The sequence below is a fragment of the Rhinichthys klamathensis genome, unplaced genomic scaffold, assembly GCF_029890125.1.
Source record: "Rhinichthys klamathensis goyatoka isolate OS25496 unplaced genomic scaffold, OSU_Roscu_1.1 h1tg000176l_1, whole genome shotgun sequence".
NCBI classification, from domain to species: Eukaryota; Metazoa; Chordata; class Actinopteri; order Cypriniformes; family Leuciscidae; genus Rhinichthys; species Rhinichthys klamathensis.
Genome location: NW_026606705.1, coordinates 1,747,501 through 1,773,603, shown reverse-complemented (window position 1 = coordinate 1,773,603; position 26,103 = coordinate 1,747,501). Strand labels below are relative to the sequence as shown.

General features: G+C 46.2%; 1 protein-coding gene across 2 annotated transcripts in view; it reads left to right on the top strand.

The window, feature by feature from the left end:
* Window positions 1-26,103, top strand: part of syngap1a (synaptic Ras GTPase activating protein 1a) — a 77,295-nt gene that overhangs the window by 34,059 nt on the left and 17,133 nt on the right. The window contains exons 1-9 of one of the 2 annotated variants that reach the window (XM_056260268.1): window positions 6,221-6,308; window positions 7,694-7,788; window positions 9,259-9,380; window positions 12,840-12,993; window positions 13,365-13,463; window positions 14,157-14,396; window positions 16,820-17,149; window positions 17,288-17,432; window positions 18,860-19,004. In XM_056260268.1, coding sequence (XP_056116243.1) covers window positions 6,224-6,308; window positions 7,694-7,788; window positions 9,259-9,380; window positions 12,840-12,993; window positions 13,365-13,463; window positions 14,157-14,396; window positions 16,820-17,149; window positions 17,288-17,432; window positions 18,860-19,004 — 1,415 coding nt within the window. In that variant the 5' untranslated portion in view covers window positions 6,221-6,223. Of the gene's footprint in view, window positions 1-6,220; window positions 6,309-7,693; window positions 7,789-9,258; window positions 9,381-12,839; window positions 12,994-13,364; window positions 13,464-14,156; window positions 14,397-16,819; window positions 17,150-17,287; window positions 17,433-18,859; window positions 19,005-26,103 lie in introns of those variants that run through there. The other variant, XM_056260267.1, reaches the window with a different exon arrangement.

The following is a 26,103-nucleotide window of genomic DNA, read 5'->3' as shown; positions in this document are numbered from 1 at the left end:
AAAAAATCCCACAGACGCTGCGCCATAGCAACTGCTTAGCAACACCCTGGCAACGACCCAGAACACCCTAGCAACAAGAAGTTTCTCACAGGTTAATCTCACAAGGACAAATCCAGATTTCCAGTCCAATTTAATCTCATCTGGGTTTATAACGGTATATCTTTTTATAAGAATAAGCACATAATGATATGTTCTTTAAATTAAAGGATTTATGTGTTGTACTGCCTTAAAGGCATCGTCGGATGTCCATTTTAGTCTTTAGGGTCTTCATGTAAAGTTTGTAACATACTTTGGTTAACATTCCTCAATGGTTGAGTAAAACAACACACTCTTTACCTCCTCAAACACAGCTCTGCTCACAGCGACCTCAACGTCATCGTTCTCAGCCACTCCCTCTGTTCGCTGATTGGACCGGTAAAAAATTGATCGGAGAAAACCCAAGAATATACAGCAAACCCAGACGTAGTACTGAAGGAAAATGAAAATTGAGCGGAAGTACGTAGGAGGGCGGAGCCAGGCTACCGTTTCGGTGCATGTCTCTTTAAATGATAATGAGCAACTGCTCGGATAATGACCTTCTGCTTTTAATACGGGAAATATGCTAATACAGGAAATATGCTAATACGGGAAATATGCTAATACAAGAAATATGCTAATACAGGAAATATGCTAATACAGGAAATATGCTAATACGGGAAATATGCTAATACGGGAAATATGCTAATACAGGAAATATGCTAATACATGAAATATGATAATACAGGAAATATGCTAATACAGGAAATATGCTAATACGGTAAATATGCTAATACATGAAATATGTTAATACGGGAAATATGCTAATACAGGAAATATGCTAATACAGGAAATATGCTAATACGGGAAATATGCTAATACAGGAAATATGCTAATACGGGAAATATGCTAATACGGGAAATATGCTAATACGGGACAGTCCGTCAGCGGTCGTGGGCGGAGCATGAGCAATATGACATCATAGTTCTCAGAAAATCCAAACGGCTTGATTATTGAGAGTGTTTAGGCTTTTTGAGGATTAAAAAAAGGAGTGAATGGTTTTCTTCAGTGTATGGTGGTTGTGTCCACACACTGCACACACACATTTATATGCAAACACCATATAAAAGAGAATTTTGCATCCGATGACCCCTTTAAAACTGTAGTGGATCTAATGAGAATTACAAATCAAACCTGCATTGAAGTCATGAGAAATTGTGGAGGAACATTTTTGATAATATACGTACTTCTATTAAGTCATAAATCCAGAAAAATTCAAACAGACCATTTTTGAAAGAGTAAAACATTTCATAGGGCCCTGCTCATCATGTTTCTGGTGTGTTCTAGTTAAAACACATGAGGAAGTAATGATTCAAAGTCTTTATTAAGAAAATCAAAACTCAGGAGATCACAGGACTACATCCACTCGACATAAAGATGAAGAACAGACAGAAGTCAGGGTTTAAACGAGGAAACTAATGAACAACAGGTGAACTATATTAGTGACTAACTGAGAAACTAGATCAACACACAGATGACAGGGAACAGCAACAAAACTGAACCAGAACACAATGAAACTAATCATAACTGTTACACTATTACTGTAGAAATGTATAAACTATTGAGAAATAATAATTGATTATTATTATACTTAATTCAATTTATGAATTAAAGGTACAATATGTAAGAATTTTGTAATAAAATATCCAAAAATCACTTGCACAGTGTGATATATTTCCTGCAGTTGTGTACTTACAATATCCCAAAAGTCTCCAAAGATTTTTTATTTCAGAGAAATTCCAATTTTAAATAAGTGGCCATCCTGGAAAAAAATGTCGCCTGTCAATGACGCAATATCCGCGCTATTCTCGGTTTCCGTTCATACTGCCATAGCCATGACGTAACCATGGCGACAGACGTGGACAACTGCGTAGTGCGTAACGTTTAGCGGCACGCAGTTCTCGTTTCTTTCAAACATAGACCATGGCAAGCAGACTTTGGGACAAACAAGGAGAACTAAAATGAGGATCAACATCAGCGTGGCGTTTTTGAGATGCCGAGAGCTAGCGTCCGCGGCTAACTTGGACTCGACAGAGCTTCACGAGTCACGACTTGACAGCTTTATTAGACAGGTGAGCAAATGTACATAAATCAAATCAATGTTATATAACGTTAGCTCAACATGATGAAATGTTAGAATATGGTCAGTATGTTATTCTAATGTTGATCTAGCTCACTGCTAGTCTCGTATAGCAAACGAACTAACACGTAGTATAACATTATAACTTTCAACACACATTTAAATGATGTTTAGTGTGATAGTGTAACGTTAGACCGAGTGAAGCAGCGCTGCGTTCCCTCAAGTTTAATTCGTCTAATAAACTGACCTGTGTGAGTAATCCAGCACTTGCGGTGGTTCGGTAGAATTAAATGTCCTTATTCCTTTATATCCGCGGGATTCGCGTGTGATATCTGTCTCTTTAGCAATCGCGACCTGCTTCATAACACTGTAATGTTAAAAAACATGAATGTTTGCACTCATCCATAAACATTATTAGATCCATCAGCAAGTCCCATCTTTCAGCTCATCACTGCGTCATCAACCTACGCCTGTGTTATTGTTGGAAACTGCGCCCTCTTGGGTTGGGCGATGTCCACCAATTTGGCATCAGACGATGTCTACATTGAAACATCGCGATGGACGATGACATCGGGGGGGGGGATATTTTCGTAATATTCTCATTTTTATTTTCCACTAGATATTATCCTCTATAGCTCATCAGCAATTTCGATGTCGGCAGCTCTGCAGCAGCGAATATACAGTGACGTGACATAACTGGCAGATTCAAACTGCGTGCTTTCGCGCTATGGCTGGCGCTGAGCCAAAGACGGACGCGCCCAGCGTTTGTCATAGGCTATATCACAACTGTTCAGTGTTTTTAACCACATAATGTTTATTTTAGGTTTCAGACATTTAAATACATATAATCTATAGCAAAACAATACATTTATAGTTTGTAAAATACACAATGGTGTCAATGGAAGCAGCAATAACAACCCATTCAAATATATTTGACAACGGTTTTTATTCATATCAGAGAGACACAGTGTAGCAGTAAATAACTATAATGTCAACTAATGTTTTCTCCCAGTTCACCCGCCACTTACTTTCATGTATTTCGGGAGAAACTGGTGAATTCACGCGCTGTAATAAATCCAACAGACAGGAATCTCTGAACTGCGGTCCAAACACGGCGCCCATCTCACGTTACAGAAGATCATTAATAACGTTTTTTTAAACAACAAAAACTCACTTAGGCCTACACATATTTGAGAATCGGAATAGAAGATAGTTCATGACATGGTAAGCAAGTTTGTTAATATTTAGAAATAAAAGCGCTAAATCTGTCATACAGCGCTATTTTGGCTGTGGTGAATCACGTGCCAAGCATGACGCGTCACCATGGAAACGGGACACACGATGTTTAGCCGATGCCGTCTAAACATCGTGATGTCTGTCAGCCATCATGATGGACGATGATATCGTCCATCGGCACAACCCTAGCGCCCTCTTGTGGCGAAAAATTCTTACATATTGTGCCTTTAATAAATAACTAATAATTAATTGTTTAAATCTTTTATGCATTTACTTCATTAGACATGCTATTGATTTTTAATTAAATTAAAGTCCCCCTTTAAAATCCAGCGTTTAATGTTGTTTATGTGTCTATGTGGTGTTTTTAATACGCTTTAAGACACACCATGTGTAAGTTCATAAGTCGACAGCATTGCTGAGTATTTCCTCCTTAAAACTGCAGTGAACCAAAGACAGTCTCAAAAACACGGTTTGAAATCGCTGGTGTTTCTGACGTCACAAACGACCTTGTAACCAATCAGATCAACGTGTGATCGTCAACCAGTGGATCTCTGAGCTGAGGGAGTGAGTGGAGGCGGGGCTCATTTGCATATTCATAGAACCACGCATACTAAATGAGGCAAGGGTGTCGAGTTACATTCAAGATATTTTAAGAAATGAAGACATTTTTATCAAGGAAAAAACTTTTAATTATGTAATTTTGGTGATCAAAGATGAGTTTTAAGGGAAACATTTATTGACTACAGGTTTTTGATTAAATATACTTTTCGGTTACTAAAATTTATTTAGCCATTAATACAGGAACCCAGAAGTAATTAAAATGGGGGGGGGGGGGTGGATTGGGAAAAATGATTCTTCTGCGAGTGTGGATTCAGTGAGATGTTTAGAAGCTGGCGTATCCTCATATCCCTGGATTCCTGACTGTGATGGTCTGATGTTTCAGCTGTTTTCCTTCTCAAGCATCTGCCGTGATCTGGTGTTTGTATTATTAGTGTAATTGATGCCGGCTGGAATGAGATCAGACGCAGATGATTAACTCGTGTTTATAGATCACACAGCGGAGCATGACTGATATTCCCAAAACTATTCCTGCCACACAAATCTCTTAATCCTGTAAGATCCCCGTCATTGGAGGAAGTGACGATAAACTCATAACGGATTATGAACGGCTGTCCTGATTCAGCAGCGCCACCAAACATCTGATCAAAGACATCGAGTGACGTTACACACAATCCCTGATGTGTCTCTGTGTTGAGCGGAAAATGCTGTTCGACTCACTGCCGTGATGCTGGAATGGTGGGCAGGGTGTTGCTATGCAGTTGCTAGGCTGTTTATATAATTAGATTATATAAGTGGGCGGAGGCTCTATGAGTGGGCGGAGACTATGTGAATTGGCAGAGATTACATAAGTGGGCGGAGGCTCTATGAGTGGGCGGAGACTATGTGAATAGGCGGAGATTACATAAGTGGGCGGAGGCTCTATGAGTGGGTGGAGACTGTGAATAGGCGGAGATTATATGAGTGGGCGGAGGCCATATGGGTGGGCGGAGGCTATATGAGTGGCCGGAGACTATGTGAGTGGGCGGAGGCTATATGGGTAGGAGGAGACTATGTAAATAGGCAGAGATTATATAAGTGGCCGGAGGCTATATGGGTAGGCGGAGACTATGTAAATAGGGAGAGATTATATAAGTGGGCGGAGGCTATATGAGTGGCCGGAGACTATGTGAGTGGGCGGAGGCTATATGGGTAGGCGGAGACTGTAAATAGGCGGAGATTATCTGAGTGGACGGAGGCTATATGGGTAGGCGGAGACTATGTGAGTGGGCGGAGGCTATATGGGTAGGCGGAGACTATGTGAGTGGGCGGAGGCTATATGGGTAGGCGGAGACTGTAAATAGGCGGAGATTATCTGAGTGGACGGAGGCTAAATGGGTAGGCGGAGACTATGTGAGTGGGCGGAGGCTATATGGGTAGGCGGAGACTATGTAAATAGGTGGAGATTATCTGAGTGGACGGAGGCTATATGGGTAGGTGGATATTATGTGAATGGGCGGAGACTATGTGAGTGGGCGGAGGCTATATGGGTAGGCGGAGACTATGTAAATAGGCGGAGATTATATGAGTGGACGGAGACTATGTGAGTGGACGGAGACTATGTGAGTGGGCGGAGACTATGTGAGTGGGCGGAGACTATGTGAGTGGGCGGAGACTATGTGAGTGGGCCACCAAACACTGTTGTGGTGCAAATGAACGGCCAGAACGCATTGAAAAGTTTTCTGTTTTCAGTTAAAACTGTGTCGTGTAAGCGGCAGCTAAGTGAATGATCTAATGATCTTTGCAACGAAAGAGAATCAATCAAAACTAACTTAAGCTGGACAATAACTTTATTCTAGAGCTGCTGTAAAGCCAAAACCCTCTCTGTTACTTTAATTTCCTATTATCACTGTAAAGCTGCTTTGAAACAATCTACATTGTTAAAAGCACTGTATAAATGAAGGTGACTTGACTTAGGCGTAGATTGTATGGGTGGGCGGAGACTATGTGAATGGGCGGAGACTATATGGGTGGGCGGAGACTATGTAAGTGGGCGGAGACTGTATGGGTGGGCGGAGACTATGTAAGCGGGCGTAGATTGTATGGGTTGGCGGAGACTATGTGAGTGGGCGGAGACTATAAGGGTGGGCGGAGACTATGTAAGTGGGCGGAGGCTATATGAGTGGGCGGGGTCTAACTGATTGTGTGGACGCAGCTTCATGTGTGAAGATCGATGTCCTGTTCTCCATATCTCCATCATCTGATCAGTCACATGCTCTCCTGATCTGAGTGTCCATGACAGAGATGCAGGTCGAGTTCTTAGAGAGTCACGATCCTCCTCTGAGACGAGTGTGTGAACGCCAGCGCACTGAAACTCCAGGTATTACTGACGTCTAAGTGGAGATCTCGAAAGTAGATGGAGAGCGAAGTAATCAATCCTCGTCTGTGAACCCTTTGGCTTCATTTCTGCTGTGATTATACTGAGAGCGCATGAACATGTGGGACTGAAGAGAGAGAGAGAGAGAGAGAGAGAGAGAGAGAGAGAGATGGAGGCTGAGTGTATTTATAGCACTAGGAATGTAAGTTCTGTAAAGGTTTGGTGTCCTGAGGGATGAATCACCACAAAACAAGACAAAACACTGACAACAGCCCAGAGAGACACAGCCGAGTGTGTGTGAGTCTGTAAGGGAGTGTGTGAGTTTGTGTGTCTGTGTGAGTGTGTGTGTGTGAGAAGTGCATTTATTCAGCAACTACAATCACAAACAATACAGTGGAGATCATGTTTAGATTTATTACAGGTACTGAAGGTTTGATGGCGTCTCGTGAAGAACACGCTGATAAACTCCAGCTCGTGTGTGTGTGTGTGTGTGTGTTTCAGATCATCAGTGCTGACGCCAGATCGCAACGTAAAACACCAGGGGGATTTAAACTCATCTGGCAACCGCAAATATGAACGCTCATAGTCGCTTGATAAAAACACTCTATAATATTTCTTCTGCCCTCTTTTTTTATTGAAGAAAATGTTATTTTGGTAGCGTTTTTTTAAAACTGCATCTTAGTCATCTTTTTCGTCTACAATTTTGCATGTTGTTTTAGGCCATGTCCACACAAACACGATTCGTTTGAAAACGCATCTATCTCTCCGTTTTCTCTTCCGTCACACTGAGACGGAGTTTTTATTAATGAAAACGAAGCTTTTTGAAAACGCTCTCCAAAGTGGATAAATTTGAAGATGCAGATTTCGCGTTGTAGAGTGGACTGTCTAAACAGAGGTGTTTAAAAATGATGATGTAAGTTTAATCATGTGACGCATATTGTACCGATAGATATTAATGTTTATAGCAGTATTGTGCCTGTTATGTGCTGTTCACTTTCATACAGTTGCAGAAATATGTTACTTCACACACTCTTCATATCACAGTCCTGCACAGATGACAGAAGTCACACACATCTGCTGTCCTGCGGCGAAACATGAGCAGTTTTAGTCGCAGTGTTTAATAATTTCGTCTCATCATAGTCATGGAAAAACTCATTTTTTCAGCAGTTTTGGTTAACGAAATAACACTAGTATTCACGTATGTTGTGGATTTCTGTGGACTCTCTAAGTAAATAATCCTCTCTCTCTCTCTCTCTCTCTCTCTCTCTCTCTCCTGTGTGTGTGTGTGTGTGTGTGTGTGTGTGTGTGTGTGTGTGTGTGTGTGTGTGTGTGTGTGTGTGTGTGTGTGTGTGTGTGTGTGTGTGTGTGTGTGTGTGTGTGTGTTCTAGAGCACGCTCGTGCTCGCAGGAAGAGCTTTGCCACGTCGCGGCAGAGAAGCATGGAAACTCCGCCCACTGCCCCTACTCAGCCATTCCGACAGCCTGTGAGTACAGACACCCCCCCTCTCCCTCTCAAAGCGTTCTGATTGGACAGCTCGTGCACTGCATATATAGTAGAGTTGTTCTACATACTGTCACATGACCTCATTGTGCTGTGTGTTTAATTGAGTGAGAGTCGTCCATTTATCATCTCAGGCACTTCATTTGCATATTTAATCCAGGTTAGTGTAAGGATTTTCTCCACTCCTAATAATACTGAAGGACATTCCCGGAGAGCAGGGAACATTCTCTCAAAGTTATGAACAAACATTCGTCCAGTAACATTAATAGAACATTTGTTCAAAGTGTGTGTGTGTGTGTGTGTGTGTGTGTGTGTGTGTGTGTGTGTGTGTGTGTGTGTGTGTGTGTGTGTGTGTGTGTGTGTGTAAGAGAGAGAGAGTGTGTGTGTGTGTAAGAATTCCATGAATGATGTAGAAATAACATTATTTGTTAATGTTTTGAGAACATTATTAAAGACCAGATAACATTGAACGAACGTTCTATTAACGTTACTGAAAGAACGTTTGTTCATAACTTTGGCAGAACGTTCCCTGTTCTCTGGGAGACTATAGTTTCAAACGTGAGAGCAGAATATGAATGTTTTCAGACTGTAGTTGAGTTTGTGGGGATGTTGCGTGTTTAATTCGAGCTCGTGTCAGTGTGAGGTCAGTGTCAGGACGCTCCCGAGATCAGGAGCGTCGTCATGGCAACACCTCGGACCAATGACACGAGCTGGTTTTACTGGTTTCTAAAGACTGCTGCACAGTGGCGGCGACTGGTGTCTTGAGCTCAAACAACGCTAAGAGAGAGCTTACGAATGGTCCAGACCAACCTTACGAAAGTGTGACTTACAGAAGATATACTTAGCGTACGAACGTGTCGGGAATCGTGCCATAAAGTTAAGAGAGAGGCTAAGGAATAGGTTAAGAACTACTTAGCGAAAAGAACGTTTTGGGGAACCGGGCCCAGGTCTTTAATCGTTTTCTCAAAACGTCAGCACTAAAACAGTGTTTATGGAACCTTTTTTCTGAAACGTTTTAGTTAATCTAACATTTGTAATGTTTCTATTTGTTTCAGAACGTTCAGAAAACATTAAAAAGTAATGTTCTCATAACGTTTGAAGAATGAAACAATGGATTGTTTCTTTAACGTTCACATAACCAAGAGAAACGTTCAGAAATAACATTTTTAGATCATAGATCATAGTTTTGTTAGCTGGGAAAGTCAGTTGCGAGTTCCATTTCATGATGACTTTAATAAGAGTTTAAGCATGTGCTAAAAGTGCTCTGAGCTGATGTTTGAGTCACACACACACACACACACGTATGCAGCGTTGCGTGGGCAGCATCTGCACGGTGACTCACGGTGCAGGGACATCATCTCTGGCTCACGTCGCCCTCTAGTGGAGATCCTCCACCATCACACACTACAATAACAGCATGGAAATGAGTGTGTGTGTGTGTTTGTGTTCGCAGAGTTTTCTAAGTCGTCGTCTGAAAGGATCAATTAAACGAGCAAAGAGTCAACCCAAACTCGACCGCACAGGAAGCTTTCGCCACATGATCCTCCCACGATTCCGCAGTGCTGACCAGGAGAGGTATATTTACACACACACACACACACACACACTGCAGCAGATACAGTGACTCACACTCCCATTGTGCTTCAGTGAGTCACAGCACATATAGAAAACTCTGTCTGTCAACCTGAGATGTTTTTTGCATGTACTCTTATTATGTTCACAAAAAACTATTACAATTAATTGAATGAAGCCACACCCACCAAAAATGAGTCAATGGAGAGAAAAACTTATATCTATTTACAAATTGGGACATATGACTGCCCAACTCCAACTTAAACTGGTCATCTTCATACAAAGGTGGACACCTATTAGTCACCTATTAGTCACCCACCTATTATATTGAGGCATTGAGGGTGAACTGATTGGTGTGAAACTTTTACTTATTCCCTGTTGTATTAAAGGGGTGGTTGATTATGATTTCACTTTTCTAACTTTAGTTAGTGTGTAATGTTGCAGTTTGACCATAAACAACATCTGCAAAGTTACAACGCTCAAAGTTCAAAGGGAGATATTTGTTTTTAGAGAATCGTTTTTTTAGGATTACAACAAACGACTGATAGTGACTACATGACATTCCTCCCGGGTTAGTAAATGGACTGCATTTATATAGCGCTTTCACAGACCCAATGGCCACCAAAGCGCTTTACATTTGCCTCACATTCACCCATTCATACACCGACGGCGGTGTCTGCCATGCAAGGTCGTCGGTAGCAGCCGGGGTTAGGTGTCTTTCTCATGGACACCTCGACACTTGGTCAGGTGGAACCGGGGATTGAACCACCAACCTTTCAGTTCGCAGACAACCTACATGAACCACTGAGCCACTGCCGCCCGTCCCCGGGTTAGTGACATCACGAACCCTAAAATTTACAGAAACCCCGTCCCCGGGTTAGTGACATCACAAACCCTAAAATTTACATAAACCCCGTCCCCGGGTTAGTGACATCACGAACCCTAAAATTTACATAAACCCCGCCCCCGGGTTAGTGACATCACGAACCCTAAAATTTACAGAAACCCCGTCCCCGGGTTAGTGACATCACAAACCCTAAAATTTACATAAACCCCGTCCCTGGGTTAGTGACATCACAAACCCTAAAATTTACATAAACCCCGCCCCCGGGTTAGTGACATACGAACCCTAAAATTTACATAAACCCCGTCCCCGGGTTAGTGACATCACGAACCCTAAAATTTACATAAACCCCGTCCCCGGGTTAGTGACATCACGAACCCTAAAATTTACATAAACCCCGTCCCCGGGTTAGTGACATCACGAACCCTAAAATTTACATAAACCCCGTCCCCGGGTTAGTGACATCACGAACCCTAAAATTTACATAAACCCCGTCCCCGGGTTAGTGACATCACAAACCCTAAAATTTACATAAACCCCGTCCCTGGGTTAGTGACATCACAAACCCTAAAATTTACATAAACCCCGCCCCCGGGTTAGTGACATACGAACCCTAAAATTTACATAAACCCCGTCCCCGGGTTAGTGACATCACGAACCCTAAAATTTACATAAACCCCGTCCCCGGGTTAGTGACATCACGAACCCTAAAATTTACATAAACCCCGTCCCCGGGTTAGTGACATCACAAACCCTAAAATTTACATAAACCCCGTCCCCGGGTTAGTGACATCACGAACCCTAAAATTTACATAAACCCCGTCCCCGGGTTAGTGACATCACAAACCCTAAAATTTACAGAAACCCCGTCCCCGGGTTAGTGACATCACAAACCCTAAAATTTACATAAACCCCGTCCCCGGGTTAGTGACATCACAAACCCTAAAATTTACATAAACCCCGCCCCCGGGTTAGTGACATACGAACCCTAAAATTTACATAAACCCCGTCCCCGGGTTAGTGACATCACGAACCCTAAAATTTACATAAACCCCGTCCCCGGGTTAGTGACATCATGAACCCTAAAATTTACATAAACCCCGTCCCCGGGTTAGTGACATCACGAACCCTAAAATTTACATAAACCCCGTCCCCGGGTTAGTGACATCACGAACCCTAAAATTTACATAAACCCCGTCCCCGGGTTAGTGACATCACGAACCCTAAAATTTACATAAACCCCGTCCCCGGGTTAGTGACATCACGAACCCTAAAATTTACATAAACCCCGTCCCCGGGTTAGTGACATCACGAACCCTACAATTTACATAAACCCCGTCCCTGGGTTAGTGACATCACAAACCCTAAAATTTACATAAACCCCGTCCCCGGGTTAGTGACATCACGAACCCTAAAATTTACATAAACCCCGTCCCCGGGTTAGTGACATCACGAACCCTAAAATTTACATAAACCCCGTCCCCGGGTTAGTGACATCACGAACCCTAAAATTTACATAAACCCCGTCCCCGGGTTAGTGACATCACAAACCCTACAATTTACATAAACCCCGTCCCCGGGTTAGTGACATCACGAACCCTAAAATTTACATAAACCCCGTCCCCGGGTTAGTGACATCATGAACCCTAAAATTTACATAAACCCCGTCCCCGGGTTAGTGACATCACGAACCCTAAAATTTACATAAACCCCGCCCCCGGGTTAGTGAGATCAAGAACCCTAAAATTTACATGAATGAATGAATGAATGAGGCATTTATATAGATAGTCACTCTGTAGGCGTCTTACAACAGTTCCACACGAGCGATTTATAGATTATCATGACACAGAATATGCTAATCAAAGACTTGAAGAGAGTTAACTCCACATCAGCTACATAAATTCATCAACTAACCATTCAGAAATGTCCTGTTGCTTCTACATGTTGTAACATGCTGTAAAAAATATTTTGAGCTAAAACTTCACAAACACACTCTGCGAATAACAGAGACTTATTATTAGGGCTGTCAAATGATTAATCGTGATTAATCACATCCAAAATAAAAGTTTTTTTTACATAATATATGTGGGTGCACTGTGTATAATTATTTTGTATATATATAAATACACACACATGCATGTATATTTAAGAAAAAAATACTATTTAAATATAAAATATTTATATTTATATATAATATAAATTATATATAAATCTATATACAGTATATACATGAAAATATTTCTTAAATATATACAAGCATGTGTGTGTATTTATATATATCAAATAATTATACACAGTGCACCCACATATATTATGTAAAAAAAACTTTTATTTTGGATGTGATTAATCACGATTAATCATTTGACAGCCCTACTTATTATACATATTGTAAAAAGGGGAATTATACCACCCCTTTAAAAAAAAAAAATATATATATATATATAGTATATATATATATATTTCATTTTACTTTTGTATAGTGTTTTATGTATTTTCTTTTTCTATTTCTGTATCTCTTTTATTTGGGCCACTGTTGTTGTCAATGAATGTTTACTTGGTTGCTGTAATTTGTTAAAATGTATAAATAAATAAAACTGTGTGTGTGTGTGTGTGTGCAGGACGCGCCTCATGCAGAGCTTTAAGGAGTCGCACTCGCACGAGTCTCTGCTGTCTCCCAGCAGCGCTGCCGAGGCGCTGGACCTCACGCTGGACGAGGACGCCGTCATCAAGCCCGTGCACTCCAGCATCCTCGGCCAGGAGTACTGCTTCGAGGTGTGTGTGCGCGCGGCCACGGCTGCAGTCACAACACTCACGGGGCCGAGCATTCACGGGTTTGAGCCACGGATCGGATTTTTCATATATATATATATGGGGGGGGGGTAACTTTGCTTTTCAATTATTACTTAAAGCTCACTTGAAGTTCTTCGATTCTACATCAATAACTGCTAGCCTAACTGATAAAGGATCCCTGGCTCACACACACACACACACACACACACACACGCACGCACGCACACACACACACACACACACACACACACACACTCGCACATTTGCACACACACACACGCACGCACGCACGCACGCACGCACACACACACACACACACACACACACACACACACTAACTCTCTGTGCTCCAGGTGACGACGGCGTCCGGCACCAAGTGTTTCGCGTGTCGCTCCGCCGCCGAGAGGGACAAATGGATCGAGAACCTGCAGCGGGCCATCAAACCCAACAAGGTACCGCAGCGCTTCACACGGGCTTCCTTCGAGGAACCGAGCTAAGGTTTTCCTGGTTGCGTTCGCACCGCTAGTAACTCTGAAGTGACGAAAGCCACGTGTGTTGAGACTTTTATTTTGACGGCGCTGAGAACGACTGAACACACAGCGCTCGCATTCTCCTGTTCATTAGTTTACGATCTGTCTAACAATCCTGTCTAACACGTTATTATATAGAACTGTTATACATAGAAAGTAGACGGTAATGTAAAGTTATTAGCGTATGGCGTGTGGCTGATGTCCAGTGTTGCTGAGCAGAAATACAACATCATGTTTCTCTCGGTCCCTCAAACCTGTGTTGGATTTTCTCCTCAGCGTAGAATTAGGTTGAGAGCTCCATCTATCCCTGTTTTACATGTTCCTAGAGTTAGTTTCTGGAGTAAATATATATGCTATAATCAGTGTGCTTTTTAAAAAATTGGCGGGTGCTGGTGTTTGGCGTGCGTTCGGCCAATCAGAGAACACTAACGTCACTGTAAGTTTAGACCGACTCTGAAGGAGGAGTAAATTAGTTCCTCCAAAAGGAGTTCCTAGAGCTATAATCGTTCCTAGTTCCTGCGGTGCGAACACGCCGACATCCGGGAACAGACAGTTTCAGATGTTTCATAGCTTCAGCTGCTCATTGTGTGTGTGTGTGTGTGTGTGTGTGTGCAGGATAACAGCCGGCGTGTGGATAATGTGCTGAAGCTATGGATCATCGAGGCGCGCGACCTGCCGGCTAAGAAGCGCTACTACTGCGAGCTGTGTCTGGACGACATGCTGTACGCGCGCACCACTAGCAAACCGCGCACCGACACCGTGTTCTGGGGCGAACACTTCGAGTTCAACAACCTGCCGGCCATCCGAAGCCTGAGACTGCACCTGTACAAGGAGACCGACAAGAAGAGGCGGAAGGTGTGTGTGTGTGTGTGTGTGTGTGTGTGAGTGTGTGTGAGAGACTGCACCTGTACAAGGAGACCGACAAGAAGAGGCGGAAGGTGTGTGTGTGTGTGTGTGTGTCTGCTACACTTGATCTCTGGCCCGCACTAGACTAAGAGTCTCAGATCCGTACAACTCATTCTACTATCAGACGCCTTTATAGCACAGATTAAGCTTTTAGAGAATATACACTGAACAAAATTATAAACGCAACACTTTTGTTTTTGCCCCCATTTTTCCTGAGCTGAACTCAAAGATCTAAGACTTTTTCTACGTACACAAAAGGCCTATTTCTCTCAAATATTGTTCACAAATCTGTCTAAATCTGTGTTAGTGAGCACTTCTCCTTCGCCGACATCATCCATCACCTCACAGGTGTGGCGTATCAAGATGCTGATTACACAGCAGGATTATTGCACAGGTGTGCCTTAGGGCTGTCCACAATAAAAGGCCACTCTAAAATTAGCAGTTTTTGCAATATATACATGCATGTATATATTTAAGAAAAATGTGTTTATATTTAAAATATTTACATTTATATACATATATAATATAAATTATATATAAATATATTTACAGTATATACATGCAAATATTTCTTAAATATATATATGCATATGTGTGTGTTTATATATACAAAATAATTATACACAGGACACACACATATATTATCTAAACACAAACTTTTATTTTGGATGCGAATAATCGTTGCCCAGCACTAAATATTTTATAATCAAAAAGCTTGTCTAATTAATAGGGCCCAATGAATTTTAAATTCTGAAGTGAAATTCTTTGTTGTCTGTTTGATTTTTTCCGGATTCTGCGTTTTATGATATAATACAAATGTATAACCAAAAAACGATGGTCATCAAATAAATGCATTAAACTTATATGATTAAAGTAATTTTTAAAAATCAATCAAATTAATATTGTAACAATTCTTGTTGTATAAAATTGATCAATATATTATTTAAGTACTTATTTACTTAAATACTTGTATTTATTTATTTATTTTTAATCAAATGTATCATGTTTTTATTTATTTATTTAAATAAAATATTTCATTTATTTTATCTACATCTATTATATTAATTTGTTATTATCAATTTATTCCTTTATAATCAAATTTATTAAATAATTTATTTTATTTTTATTCACTCATTTTACTAATCTTTATGTTTATCAAATTAGTCAATTATTTATTTAAGACCCCAGTCATTCCCTCGCAGCCCCTGAGGGCCCCGTAACCCTGTCACTCCTGAGGGCCCCGTAACCCTGTCACTCCAGTGGGCCCCTGACCCCTGTCACCCCTGAGGACCCCTATCACTCCTGAGGACCCCTGTCACCCCTGAGGACCCCTGTCACTCCTGAGGACCCCTGTCACTCCTGAGGACCCCTATCACTCCTGAGGACCCCTGTCACCCCTGAGGACCCCTGTCACTCCTGAGGACCCCTGTCACTCCTGAGGACCCCTGTCACCCCTGAGGACCCCTGTCACCCCTGAGGACCCCTGTCACTCCTGAGGACCCCTGTCACCCCTGAGGACCCCTGTCACCCCTGAGGACCCCTGTCACTCCTGAGGACCCCTGTCACCCCTGAGGACCCCTGTCACCCCTGAGGACCCCTGTCACTCCTGAGGACCCCTGTCACTCCAGTGGGCCCCTGACCCCTGTCACTCCTGAGGGCCCCTGTCACTCCTGAGGACCCCGTAACCCTGTCACTCCAGTGGGCCCCTGAGCCCTGTCACTCCTGAGGGCCCCTGTCACTCCTGAGGACCCCGTAACCCTGTCACCCCTGCGGGCCCCTGACCCCTGTCACCCCTGAGGACCCCTGTCACCCCTGTGGGCCCCTGACCCCTGTCACCCCTGAGGACCCCTGTCACCCCTGTGGGCCCCTGACCCCTGTCACCCCTGTGGGCCCCTGACACCTGTCACCCCTGTGGGCCCCTGACCCCTGTCACTCCTGAGGACCCCTGTCACCCCTGTGGGCCCCTGACCCCTGTCACCCCTGAGGACCCCTGTCACCCCTGTGGGCCCCTGACCCTTGTCACCCCTGAGGACCCCTGTCACCCCTGTGGGCCCCTGACCCCTGTCACTCCTGAGGACCCCTGTCACCCCTGTGGGCCCCTGACCCCTGTCACCCCTGAGGACCCCTGACCCCTTTCACTCCTGAGGACCCCTGTCACCCCTGTGGGCCCCTGTCACTCCTGAGGACCCCTGTCACCCCTGTGGGCCCCTGACCCCTGTCACCCCTGAGGACCCCTGACCCCTTTCACTCCTGAGGACCCCTGTCACCCCTGTGGGCCCCTGAGGACCCCTGACCCCTGTCACTCCTGAGGACCCTGAACCCTGTCACTCCTGTAGATAACCAGCATGTGTGTGTGTGTGTGTGTGTGTCAGGAGAAGAGCACGTATCTGGGTCTGGTCAGCATCCCGATCCCCAGCCTCACGGGCCGCCAGTTCGTGGAGCAGTGGTACCCGGTGCTCCAGCCCAGCGCTCTGGCTAAAGGTTCCGGCGGCGGCAAGATCATCAACGCTTCGCTGCGACTCAAGTCTCGATACCAGAGCATGAACATCCTGCCCATGGAGCTCTACAAGGAGTTCGCCGAGTACGTGACCAACAACTACAGGACGCTGTGTGGAGTTCTGGAGCCGCTGCTGAGCGCCAAGAGCAAAGAGGAGGTGGCGTGTGCGCTGGTGCACATCCTGCAGAGCACTGGCAAGGCCAAGGTGTGTGTGTGTGTGTGTGTGTGAGTGACGTAAAAATCATAAAAGTGCATCTATCCATCATAAAAGTTTAGTCAATGATACTCGAGTGGTCATGTGACTCACGTCAGGCGTGTGTGTGTGTGTGTGGGGGGGTTTCAGGACTTCCTGTCGGATATGGCCATGACTGAGGTCGATCGCTTCATGGACCGAGAGCATCTGATCTTCAGAGAAAACACACTGGCAACCAAAGCCATCGAGGAGTTCCTGAAGCTCATAGCGCATCGATACCTGAAGGACACCATTGGTGAGTGTGTGTGTGTGAGGAGGATGATGATGATGAAGGTCTTCTCCACAGGAGAGTTTATCCGAGCGCTGTACGAGTCTGAGGAGAACTGTGAGGTGGAGTGTGTGTGCGAGGAGGATGATGATGATGAAGGTCTTCTCCACAGGAGAGTTTATCCGAGCGCTGTACGAGTCTGAGGAGAACTGTGAGGTGGAGTGTGTGTGTGTGAGGATGATGATGATGATGATGAAGGTCTTCTCGACAGGAGAGTTTATCCGAGCGCTGTACGAGTCTGAGGAGAACTGTGAGGTGGAGTGTGTGTGTGTGAGGAGGATGATGATGATGAAGGTCTTCTCCACAGGAGAGTTTATCCGAGCGCTGTACGAGTCTGAGGAGAACTGTGAGGTGGAGTGTGTGTGCGAGGAGGATGATGATGATGAAGGTCTTCTCCACAGGAGAGTTTATCCGAGCGCTGTACGAGTCTGAGGAGAACTGTGAGGTGGAGTGTGTGTGTGTGAGGATGATGATGATGATGATGAAGGTCTTCTCGACAGGAGAGTTTATCCGAGCGCTGTACGAGTCTGAGGAGAACTGTGAGGTGGAGTGTGTGTGTGTGAGGAGGATGATGATGATGAAGGTCTTCTCGACAGGAGAGTTTATCCGAGCGCTGTACGAGTCTGAGGAGAACTGTGAGGTGGAGTGTGTGTGTGAGGATGATGATGATGATGATGATGAAGGTCTTCTCGACAGGAGAGTTTATCCGAGCGCTGTACGAGTCTGAGGAGAACTGTGAGGTGGAGTGTGTGTGTGTGAGGAGGATGATGATGAAGAAGGTCTTCTCCACAGGAGAGTTTATCCGAGCGCTGTACGAGTCTGAGGAGAACTGTGAGGTGGAGTGTGTGTGTGAGGAGGATGATGATGATGAAGGTCTTCTCCACAGGAGAGTTTATCCGAGCGCTGTACGAGTCTGAGAAGAACTGTGAGGTGGAGTGTGTGTGTGTGAGGATGATGATGATGATGATGAAGGTCTTCTCGACAGGAGAGTTTATCCGAGCGCTGTACGAGTCTGAGGAGAACTGTGAGGTGGAGTGTGTGTGTGAGGATGATGATGATGATGATGAAGGTCTTCTCGACAGGAGAGTTTATCCGAGCGCTGTACGAGTCTGAGGAGAACTGTGAGGTGGAGTGTGTGTGTGAGGATGATGATGATGATGATGATGATGATGAAGGTCTTCTCCACAGGAGAGTTTATCCGAGCGCTGTACGAGTCTGAGGAGAACTGTGAGGTGGAGTGTGTGTGTGAGGATGATGAGGATGATGATGATGATGATGAAGGTCTTCTCCACAGGAGAGTTTATCCGAGCGCTGTACGAGTCTGAGGAGAACTGTGAGGTGGAGTGTGTGTGTGAGGATGATGATGATGATGATGATGAAGGTCTTCTCCACAGGAGAGTTTATCCGAGCGCTGTACGAGTCTGAGGAGAACTGTGAGGTGGACCCTATGCGAACGCCTCCCTCGGTTCTGTCGGATCATCAGGCAAACCTGCGCATGTGTTGTGAACTGGCGCTCTGCAAGATCATCAACTCCCATTGGTCAGTTCAAGCCCGCCACACGTCAGCTGACCCACCAACCAACCACGCGTAACGCGCACACATTTCAAGTTAATATTTTGATAATTTAACAACACATTCGTATGTTTGCGGTTCTCTGGTTTTTATGATTTATGAAGGATTTTATTTTGATTGATTGTTTTTTATTTTTATGATTTAGTTATTTAGAAAGTGTTTTTATTTTTATGGTTTTTGTTTTGAAATTATTTGATTTAGTTAATTATTGATAAGTTTTGTTTTTATTGTATTTATTTGAAAATTCTTTATTTCAATTTTACATTTTTATAATTTAATTAATTAGTACGTTTTTTTATTTGGATGTTTTTTTGTTTTTAAATGATTTATTTAACTTTTACATTTTTATGATTTGAAATTTATTTAATTTGCATTGTAATGATTTAATTTAATCCAACCAGAGGTCGAGAGCCGTCGTTGCAAACACACAACTTTGCTATGCTTGCTATGTTCATCAGAAATGAAAGCTTTAGCGTAAAGTTCTGCCAGGAAGACTCAATGTTATGTCACTTATTACTTTCTGGTCTATCCACTCATTATCTAATACTTGAAGTATAAAAGATTGTTACTTACAAATGTTTGAGTTCGCAGATGATAACGCCAACATTCACCTTCATCCTCCCCACCACCTCCAGGATGGTCCCTGTCCACACCTCCCCGGGTGTCCTTCATCTGTCCACATCTTCCTGGGGGTGTCCTTCATCTGTCCACACCTCCCTGGGGGTGTCCTTCATCTGTCCACACCTCCCCGGGGGTGTCCTTCATCTGTCCACACCTCCCCGGGGGTGTCCTTCATCTGTCCACACCTCCCCGGGGGTGTCCTTCATCTGTCCACACCTCCCCGGGGGTGTCCTTCATCTGTCCACACCCCCCGGGGGTCCTTCATCTGTCCACACCTCCCCGGGGGTCCTTCATCTGTCCACACCTCCCCGGGGGTCCTTCATCTGTCCACACCCCCCGGGGGTCCTTCATCTGTCCACGCCTCCCCGGGGGTCCTTCATCTGTCCACACCTCCCCGGGGGTCCTTCATCTGTCCACACCTTCCTGGGGGTGTCCTTCATCTGACCACACCTTCCTGGGGGTGTCCTTCATCTGTCCACACCTCCCTGGGGGGGTCCTTCATCTGTCAACACCTCCCCGGGGGTGTCCTTCATCTGACCACACCTCCCTGGGGGGGGTCCTTCATCTGTCCACACCTCCCCGGGGGTCCTTCATCTGTCCACACCTCCCCGGGGGTCCTTCATCTGTCCACACCTTCCTGGGGGTGTCCTTTATCTGACCACACCTTCCTGGGGGTGTCCTTTATCTGACCACACCTCCCCGGGGGTGTCCTTCATCTGTCCACATCTTCCTGGGGGTGTCCTTCATCTGTCCACACCTTCCTGGGGGTGTCCTTCATCTGTCCACACCTTCCTGGGGGTGTCCTTCATCTGTCCACACCTCCCCGGGGGTGTCCTTCGTCTGTCCACATCTTCCTGGGGGTGTCCTTCATCTGTCCACACCTCCCCGGGGGTGTCCTTCATCTGTCCACATCTTCCTGGGGGTGTCCTTCATCTGTCCACACCTTCCTGGGGGTGTCCTTCATCTGTCCACATCTTCCTGGGGGTGTCCTTCATCTGACCACACCTCCCCGGGGGTGTCCTTCATCTGTCCACACCTCCCCGGGGGTGTCCTTCATCTGTCCACATCTTCCTGGGGGGGTCCTTCATCTGTCCACACCTCCCCGGGGGTGTCCTTCATCTGTCCACACCTCCCTGGGGGGGTCCTTCATCTGTCCACACCTCCCCGGGGGTGTCCTTCATCTGTCCACACCAGAGATGGGGACTCGAGTTTGAGACTCGGACTCGAGTGCGACTTAAGTCCCACACACAGTGACTTCAGACTCGACTTGAGACTCGTCCTCGAAAGACTTCAGACTCGACTCGGACTCGAGCTGCGGGACTCGTGAACAATGTTTATTTTTAGGAAACGTCTGATGAGCTCGCTGTTATCCCCCTCCCTCCGTTACCTGTAACCTGCCTACGTAACCACGTACTACGTGGCCTATTGCTGGCAGCGCGCGCGCGACCGCACATGAGAGGATAACAAACAAAAAGTTTGACAGCACCGGCCGTTGCTGTGCCATTCATCGTTAGCTTTGGGTTCAAAAACTTCAAACAAGACGCGCTCAAAAGAAGCGCTCAATGCAAAATATGCAGTATCACGATAAAAGATTCTGGCTCAACCACATCTAATTTTATCAGGCATCTGAAAACGCACCCTGATAGGTGAGTAAACATGTTTAGCTCAGCATTGACCATCTACCGTTAGCTTGCTTATTGCTTTAGCTACCTAACGTTACGAGAGGTTAACTCCGACTGTCTTCCTTATGAAATATGAATGAGCGTTTCTTTAATTGCCAAACTTGTGGTGGTCGATTAACGTAACGTTAATCATTTACGTGCCGCTGGCTGCCCGTTGTCTACAAACAGGTTTATTGTTGATCATGTAACGTTACTGTTTCATTTAGTTATAACGTTACACTGGTTTGAGAGTCTGGGATGTGTTGACTTACAGACACAGTATATAAGCTATGATTAGTTGCATAGGCAGTGCAGCCAGAAGAAGCCAGAAATGTTTTGTGGCCCATACCTAGTGTGTTGAGAGAAGAGAAGGTTAACCAGTCTGATCTCACCCTTTTGATTTTTTTATTTCTAAACATTTTGTTCTTAACAAGTTACATGCCATAAGTTGGTCAGTTGCTTCACATTTACACTAAAGATTTTGAGCATTTTAATGTTTTGGAAGTGCACTGTAGTGTTAAAAATTTCATTTGGATGCAATAGTTTATTGGCATTTAGCTACACTGATGTTTTGCACTAAATAGGAGTGTGTCAATTTTAGTGTTGCGAGTTAAATCATTTTCTATATTTGGTCTTATGTCTTGGTATGTTCAAGCTACAAGGCAAAATAAAAAAATTAACTAAAAGTAAAGCATTCTTGGTGTTTTTGTCATGTTGCAATAGCCTGTTTACACTGATTATATACCAAAATCAAAGCTGATACTGTATGCTAATAGATAAAGGAGTCATAATAACATATGGTACCACTTTATTTTGATAGTCCACTTTATACATTCTACTAACTATAAGTAACTTTGCAGCTATATGTCAACTAACTCTAATGAGAGTATTAGTAGGCTGTCTGCTTAATATCTGCTAATTATATATTATAATATCTTATTTTGTTGGTTCCCCAACAGATATTCTACTGACTATAAGTAACTTGGCAACTACAAGTCAACTTGTTCTCCAAACCCGAACCCACATCATAACCTGACAGTCTACTACAGTCTACTAATACTCTAATGAGAGTTAGTTGACATGTAGTTGAAAATGTACATGGTTAGTAGAATGTCTAAAGTGAACTATCGAAATAAAGTGTAACCTAACATATTACAAGCTTTGAATTCCTTACATAAAGCTATGCAGTGTTCTAAGCAACCTGGATGGGTCGCTGTACGTGATGCAACACTTATAACCACAAGAGACTTGAGACTTGACTTGGACTATAGCTCAGAGACTTGAGACTTGACTTGGACTCTAGCTCAAAGACTTGAGACTTGACTTGGACTCTAGCTCAGAGACTTGAGACTTGACTTGGACTCTAGCTCAGAGACTTGTGAGCATCTCTGGTCCACACCTTCCTGGGGGGGTCCTTCATCTGTCCACACCTCCCCGGGGGTGTCCTTCATCTGTCCACACCTCCCCGGGGGTGTCCTTCATCTGTCCACATCTTCCTGGGGGTGTCCTTCATCTGTTCACACCTCCCCGGGGGTCCTTCATCTGTCCACACCTTCCTGGGGGTGTCCTTCATCTGTCCACACCTCCCCGGGGGTCCTTCATCTGTCCACACCTTCCTGGGGGTGTCCTTTATCTGACCACACCTTCCTGGGGGTGTCCTTTATCTGACCACACCTCCCCGGGGGTGTCCTTCATCTGTCCACATCTTCCTGGGGGTGTCCTTCATCTGTCCACACCTTCCTGGGGGTGTCCTTCATCTGTCCACATCTTCCTGGGGGTGTCCTTCATCTGTCCACACCTTCCTGGGGGTGTAATTCATCTGTCCACATCTTCCTGGGGGTGTCCTTCATCTGACCACACCTCCCCGGAGGTGTCCTTCATCTGTCCACACCTCCCCGGGGGTGTCCTTCATCTGTCCACATCTTCCTGGGGGGGTCCTTCATCTGTCCACACCTCCCTGGGGGTGTCCTTCATCTGTCCACACCTCCCTGGGGGGGTCCTTCATCTGTCCACACCTCCCCGGGGGTGTCCTTCATCTGTCCACACCTTCCTGGGGGGGTCCTTCATCTGTCCACACCTCCCCGGGGGTCCTTCATCTGACCACACCTTCCTGGGGGTGTCCTTCATCTGTCCACACCTCCCTGGGGGGGTCCTTCATCTGTCAACACCTCCCCGGGGGTGTCCTTCATCTGACCACACCTCCCTGGGGGGGTCCTTCATCTGTCCACACCTCCCCGGGGGTCCTTCATCTGACCACACCTTCCTGGGGGTGTCCTTCATCTGTCCACACCTCCCCGGGGGTCCTTCATCTGTCCACACCTCCCCGGGGGTTCTTCATCTGTCTACACCTCCCCGGGGGTGTCCTTCATCTGTCCACACCTCCCCGGGGGTCCTTCATCTGTCCACACCTCCCCGGGGGTGTCCTTCATCTGTCCACACCTCCCCGGGGGTGTCCTTCGTCTGTCCACATCTTCCTGGGGGTGTCCTTCATCTGTCCACATCTTCCTGGGGGTGTCCTTCATCTGTCCACACCTCCCCGGGGGTGTCCTTCATCTGTCCACATCTTCCTGGGGGTGTCCTTCATCTGTCCACACCTTCCTGGGGGTGTCCTTCATCTGTCCACACCTCCCCAGGGGTGTCCTTCATCTGTCCACATCTTCCAGGGGGTGTCCTTCATCTGTCCACACCTTCCTGGGGGTGTCCTTCATCTGTCCACATCTTCCTGGGGGTGTCCTTCATCTGACCACACCTCCCCAGGGGTGTCCTTCATCTGTCCACATCTTCCTGGGGGTGTCCTTCATCTGTCCACACCTCCCCGGGGGTGTCCTTCATCTGTCCACATCTTCCTGGGGGTGTCCTTCATCTGTTCACACCTCCCCGGGGGTCCTTCATCTGTCCACACCTTCCTGGGGGTGTCCTTTATCTGACCACACCTCCCCGGGTGTGTCCTTCATCTGTCCACATCTTCCTGGGGGTGTCCTTCATCTGTCCACACCTTCCTGGGGGTGTCCTTCATCTGTCCACATCTTCCTGGGGGTGTCCTTTATCTGACCACACCTCCCCGGGGGTGTCCTTCATCTGTCCACATCTTCCTGGGGGTGTCCTTCATCTGTCCACACCTCCCCGGGGGTCCTTCATCTGTCCACACCTTCCTGGGGGTGTCCTTTATCTGACCACACCTTCCTGGGGGTGTCCTTTATCTGACCACACCTCCCCGGGGGTGTCCTTCATCTGTCCACATCTTCCTGGGGGTGTCCTTCATCTGTCCACACCTTCCTGGGGGTGTCCTTCATCTGTCCACATCTTCCTGGGGGTGTCCTTCATCTGTCCACACCTCCCCGGGGGTGTCCTTCATCTGTCCACATCTTCCTGGGGGTGTCCTTCATCTGTCCACACCTTCCTGGGGGTGTCCTTCATCTGTCCACATCTTCCTGGGGGTGTCCTTCATCTGTCCACACCTCCCCGGGGGTGTCCTTCATCTGTCCACATCTTCCTGGGGGTGTCCTTCATCTGTCCACACCTTCCTCGGGGTGTCCTTCATCTGTCCACATCTTCCTGGGGGTGTCCTTCATCTGACCACACCTCCCCGGGGGTGTCCTTCATCTGTCCACACCTCCCCGGGGGTGTCCTTCATCTGTCCACACCTCCCCGGGGGTGTCCTTCATCTGTCCACATCTTCCTGGGGGGGTCCTTCATCTGTCCACACCTCCCTGGGGGTGTCCTTCATCTGTCCACACCTCCCTGGGGGGGTCCTTCATCTGTCCACACCTCCCCGGGGGTGTCCTTCATCTGTCCACACCTCCCCGGGGGTCCTTCATCTGTCCACACCTCCCCGGGGGTGTCCTTCATCTGACCACACCTCCCTGGGGGTCCTTCATCTGACCACACCTTCCTGGGGGTGTCCTTCATCTGTCCACACCTCCCCGGGGGTCCTTCATCTGACCACACCTTCCTGGGGGTGTCCTTCATCTGACCACACCTCCCTGGGGGTCCTTCATCTGACCACACCTTCCTGGGGGTGTCCTTCATCTGTCCACACCTCCCCGGGGGTCCTTCATCTGACCACACCTTCCTGGGGGTGTCCTTCATCTGACCACACCTCCCTGGGGGTCCTTCATCTGACCACACCTTCCTGGGGGTGTCCTTCATCTGACCACACCTTCCTGGGGGTGTCCTTCATCTGTCCACACCTCCCCGGGGGTCCTTCATCTGACCACACCTTCCTGGGGGTGTCCTTCATCTGACCACACCTTCCTGGGGGTGTCCTTCATCTGACCACACCTCCCTGGGGGTCCTTCATCTGACCACACCTTCCTGGGGGTGTCCTTCATCTGTCCACACCTCCCCGGGGGTCCTTCATCTGACCACACCTTCCTGGGGGTGTCCTTCATCTGTCCACACCTCCCCGGGGGTCCTTCATCTGTCCACACCTCCCCGGGGGTTCTTCATCTGTCTACACCTCCCCGGGGGTGTCTTTCTTCTTTCCACACCTCCCCGGGGGTGTCCTTCATCTGTCCACACCTCCCCGGGGGTTCTTCATCTGTCTACACCTCCCCGGGGGTGTCCTTCTTCTTTCCACACCTCCCCGGGGTCCTTCATCTGTCCACACCTCCCCGGGGGTCGGTTGCGCCCCTGCCTTCATCTTCAGGCAGGATATGCCATGGGTAGTCCGCTACCCTCCAAATGTGAACTACGGACGGGTCCTTTACCATTTTACCAAAGACCTTTATCATTCAATATTTCTGTTTTCATTTTCTGGTCTACTAATTAATAAATGTCATTGT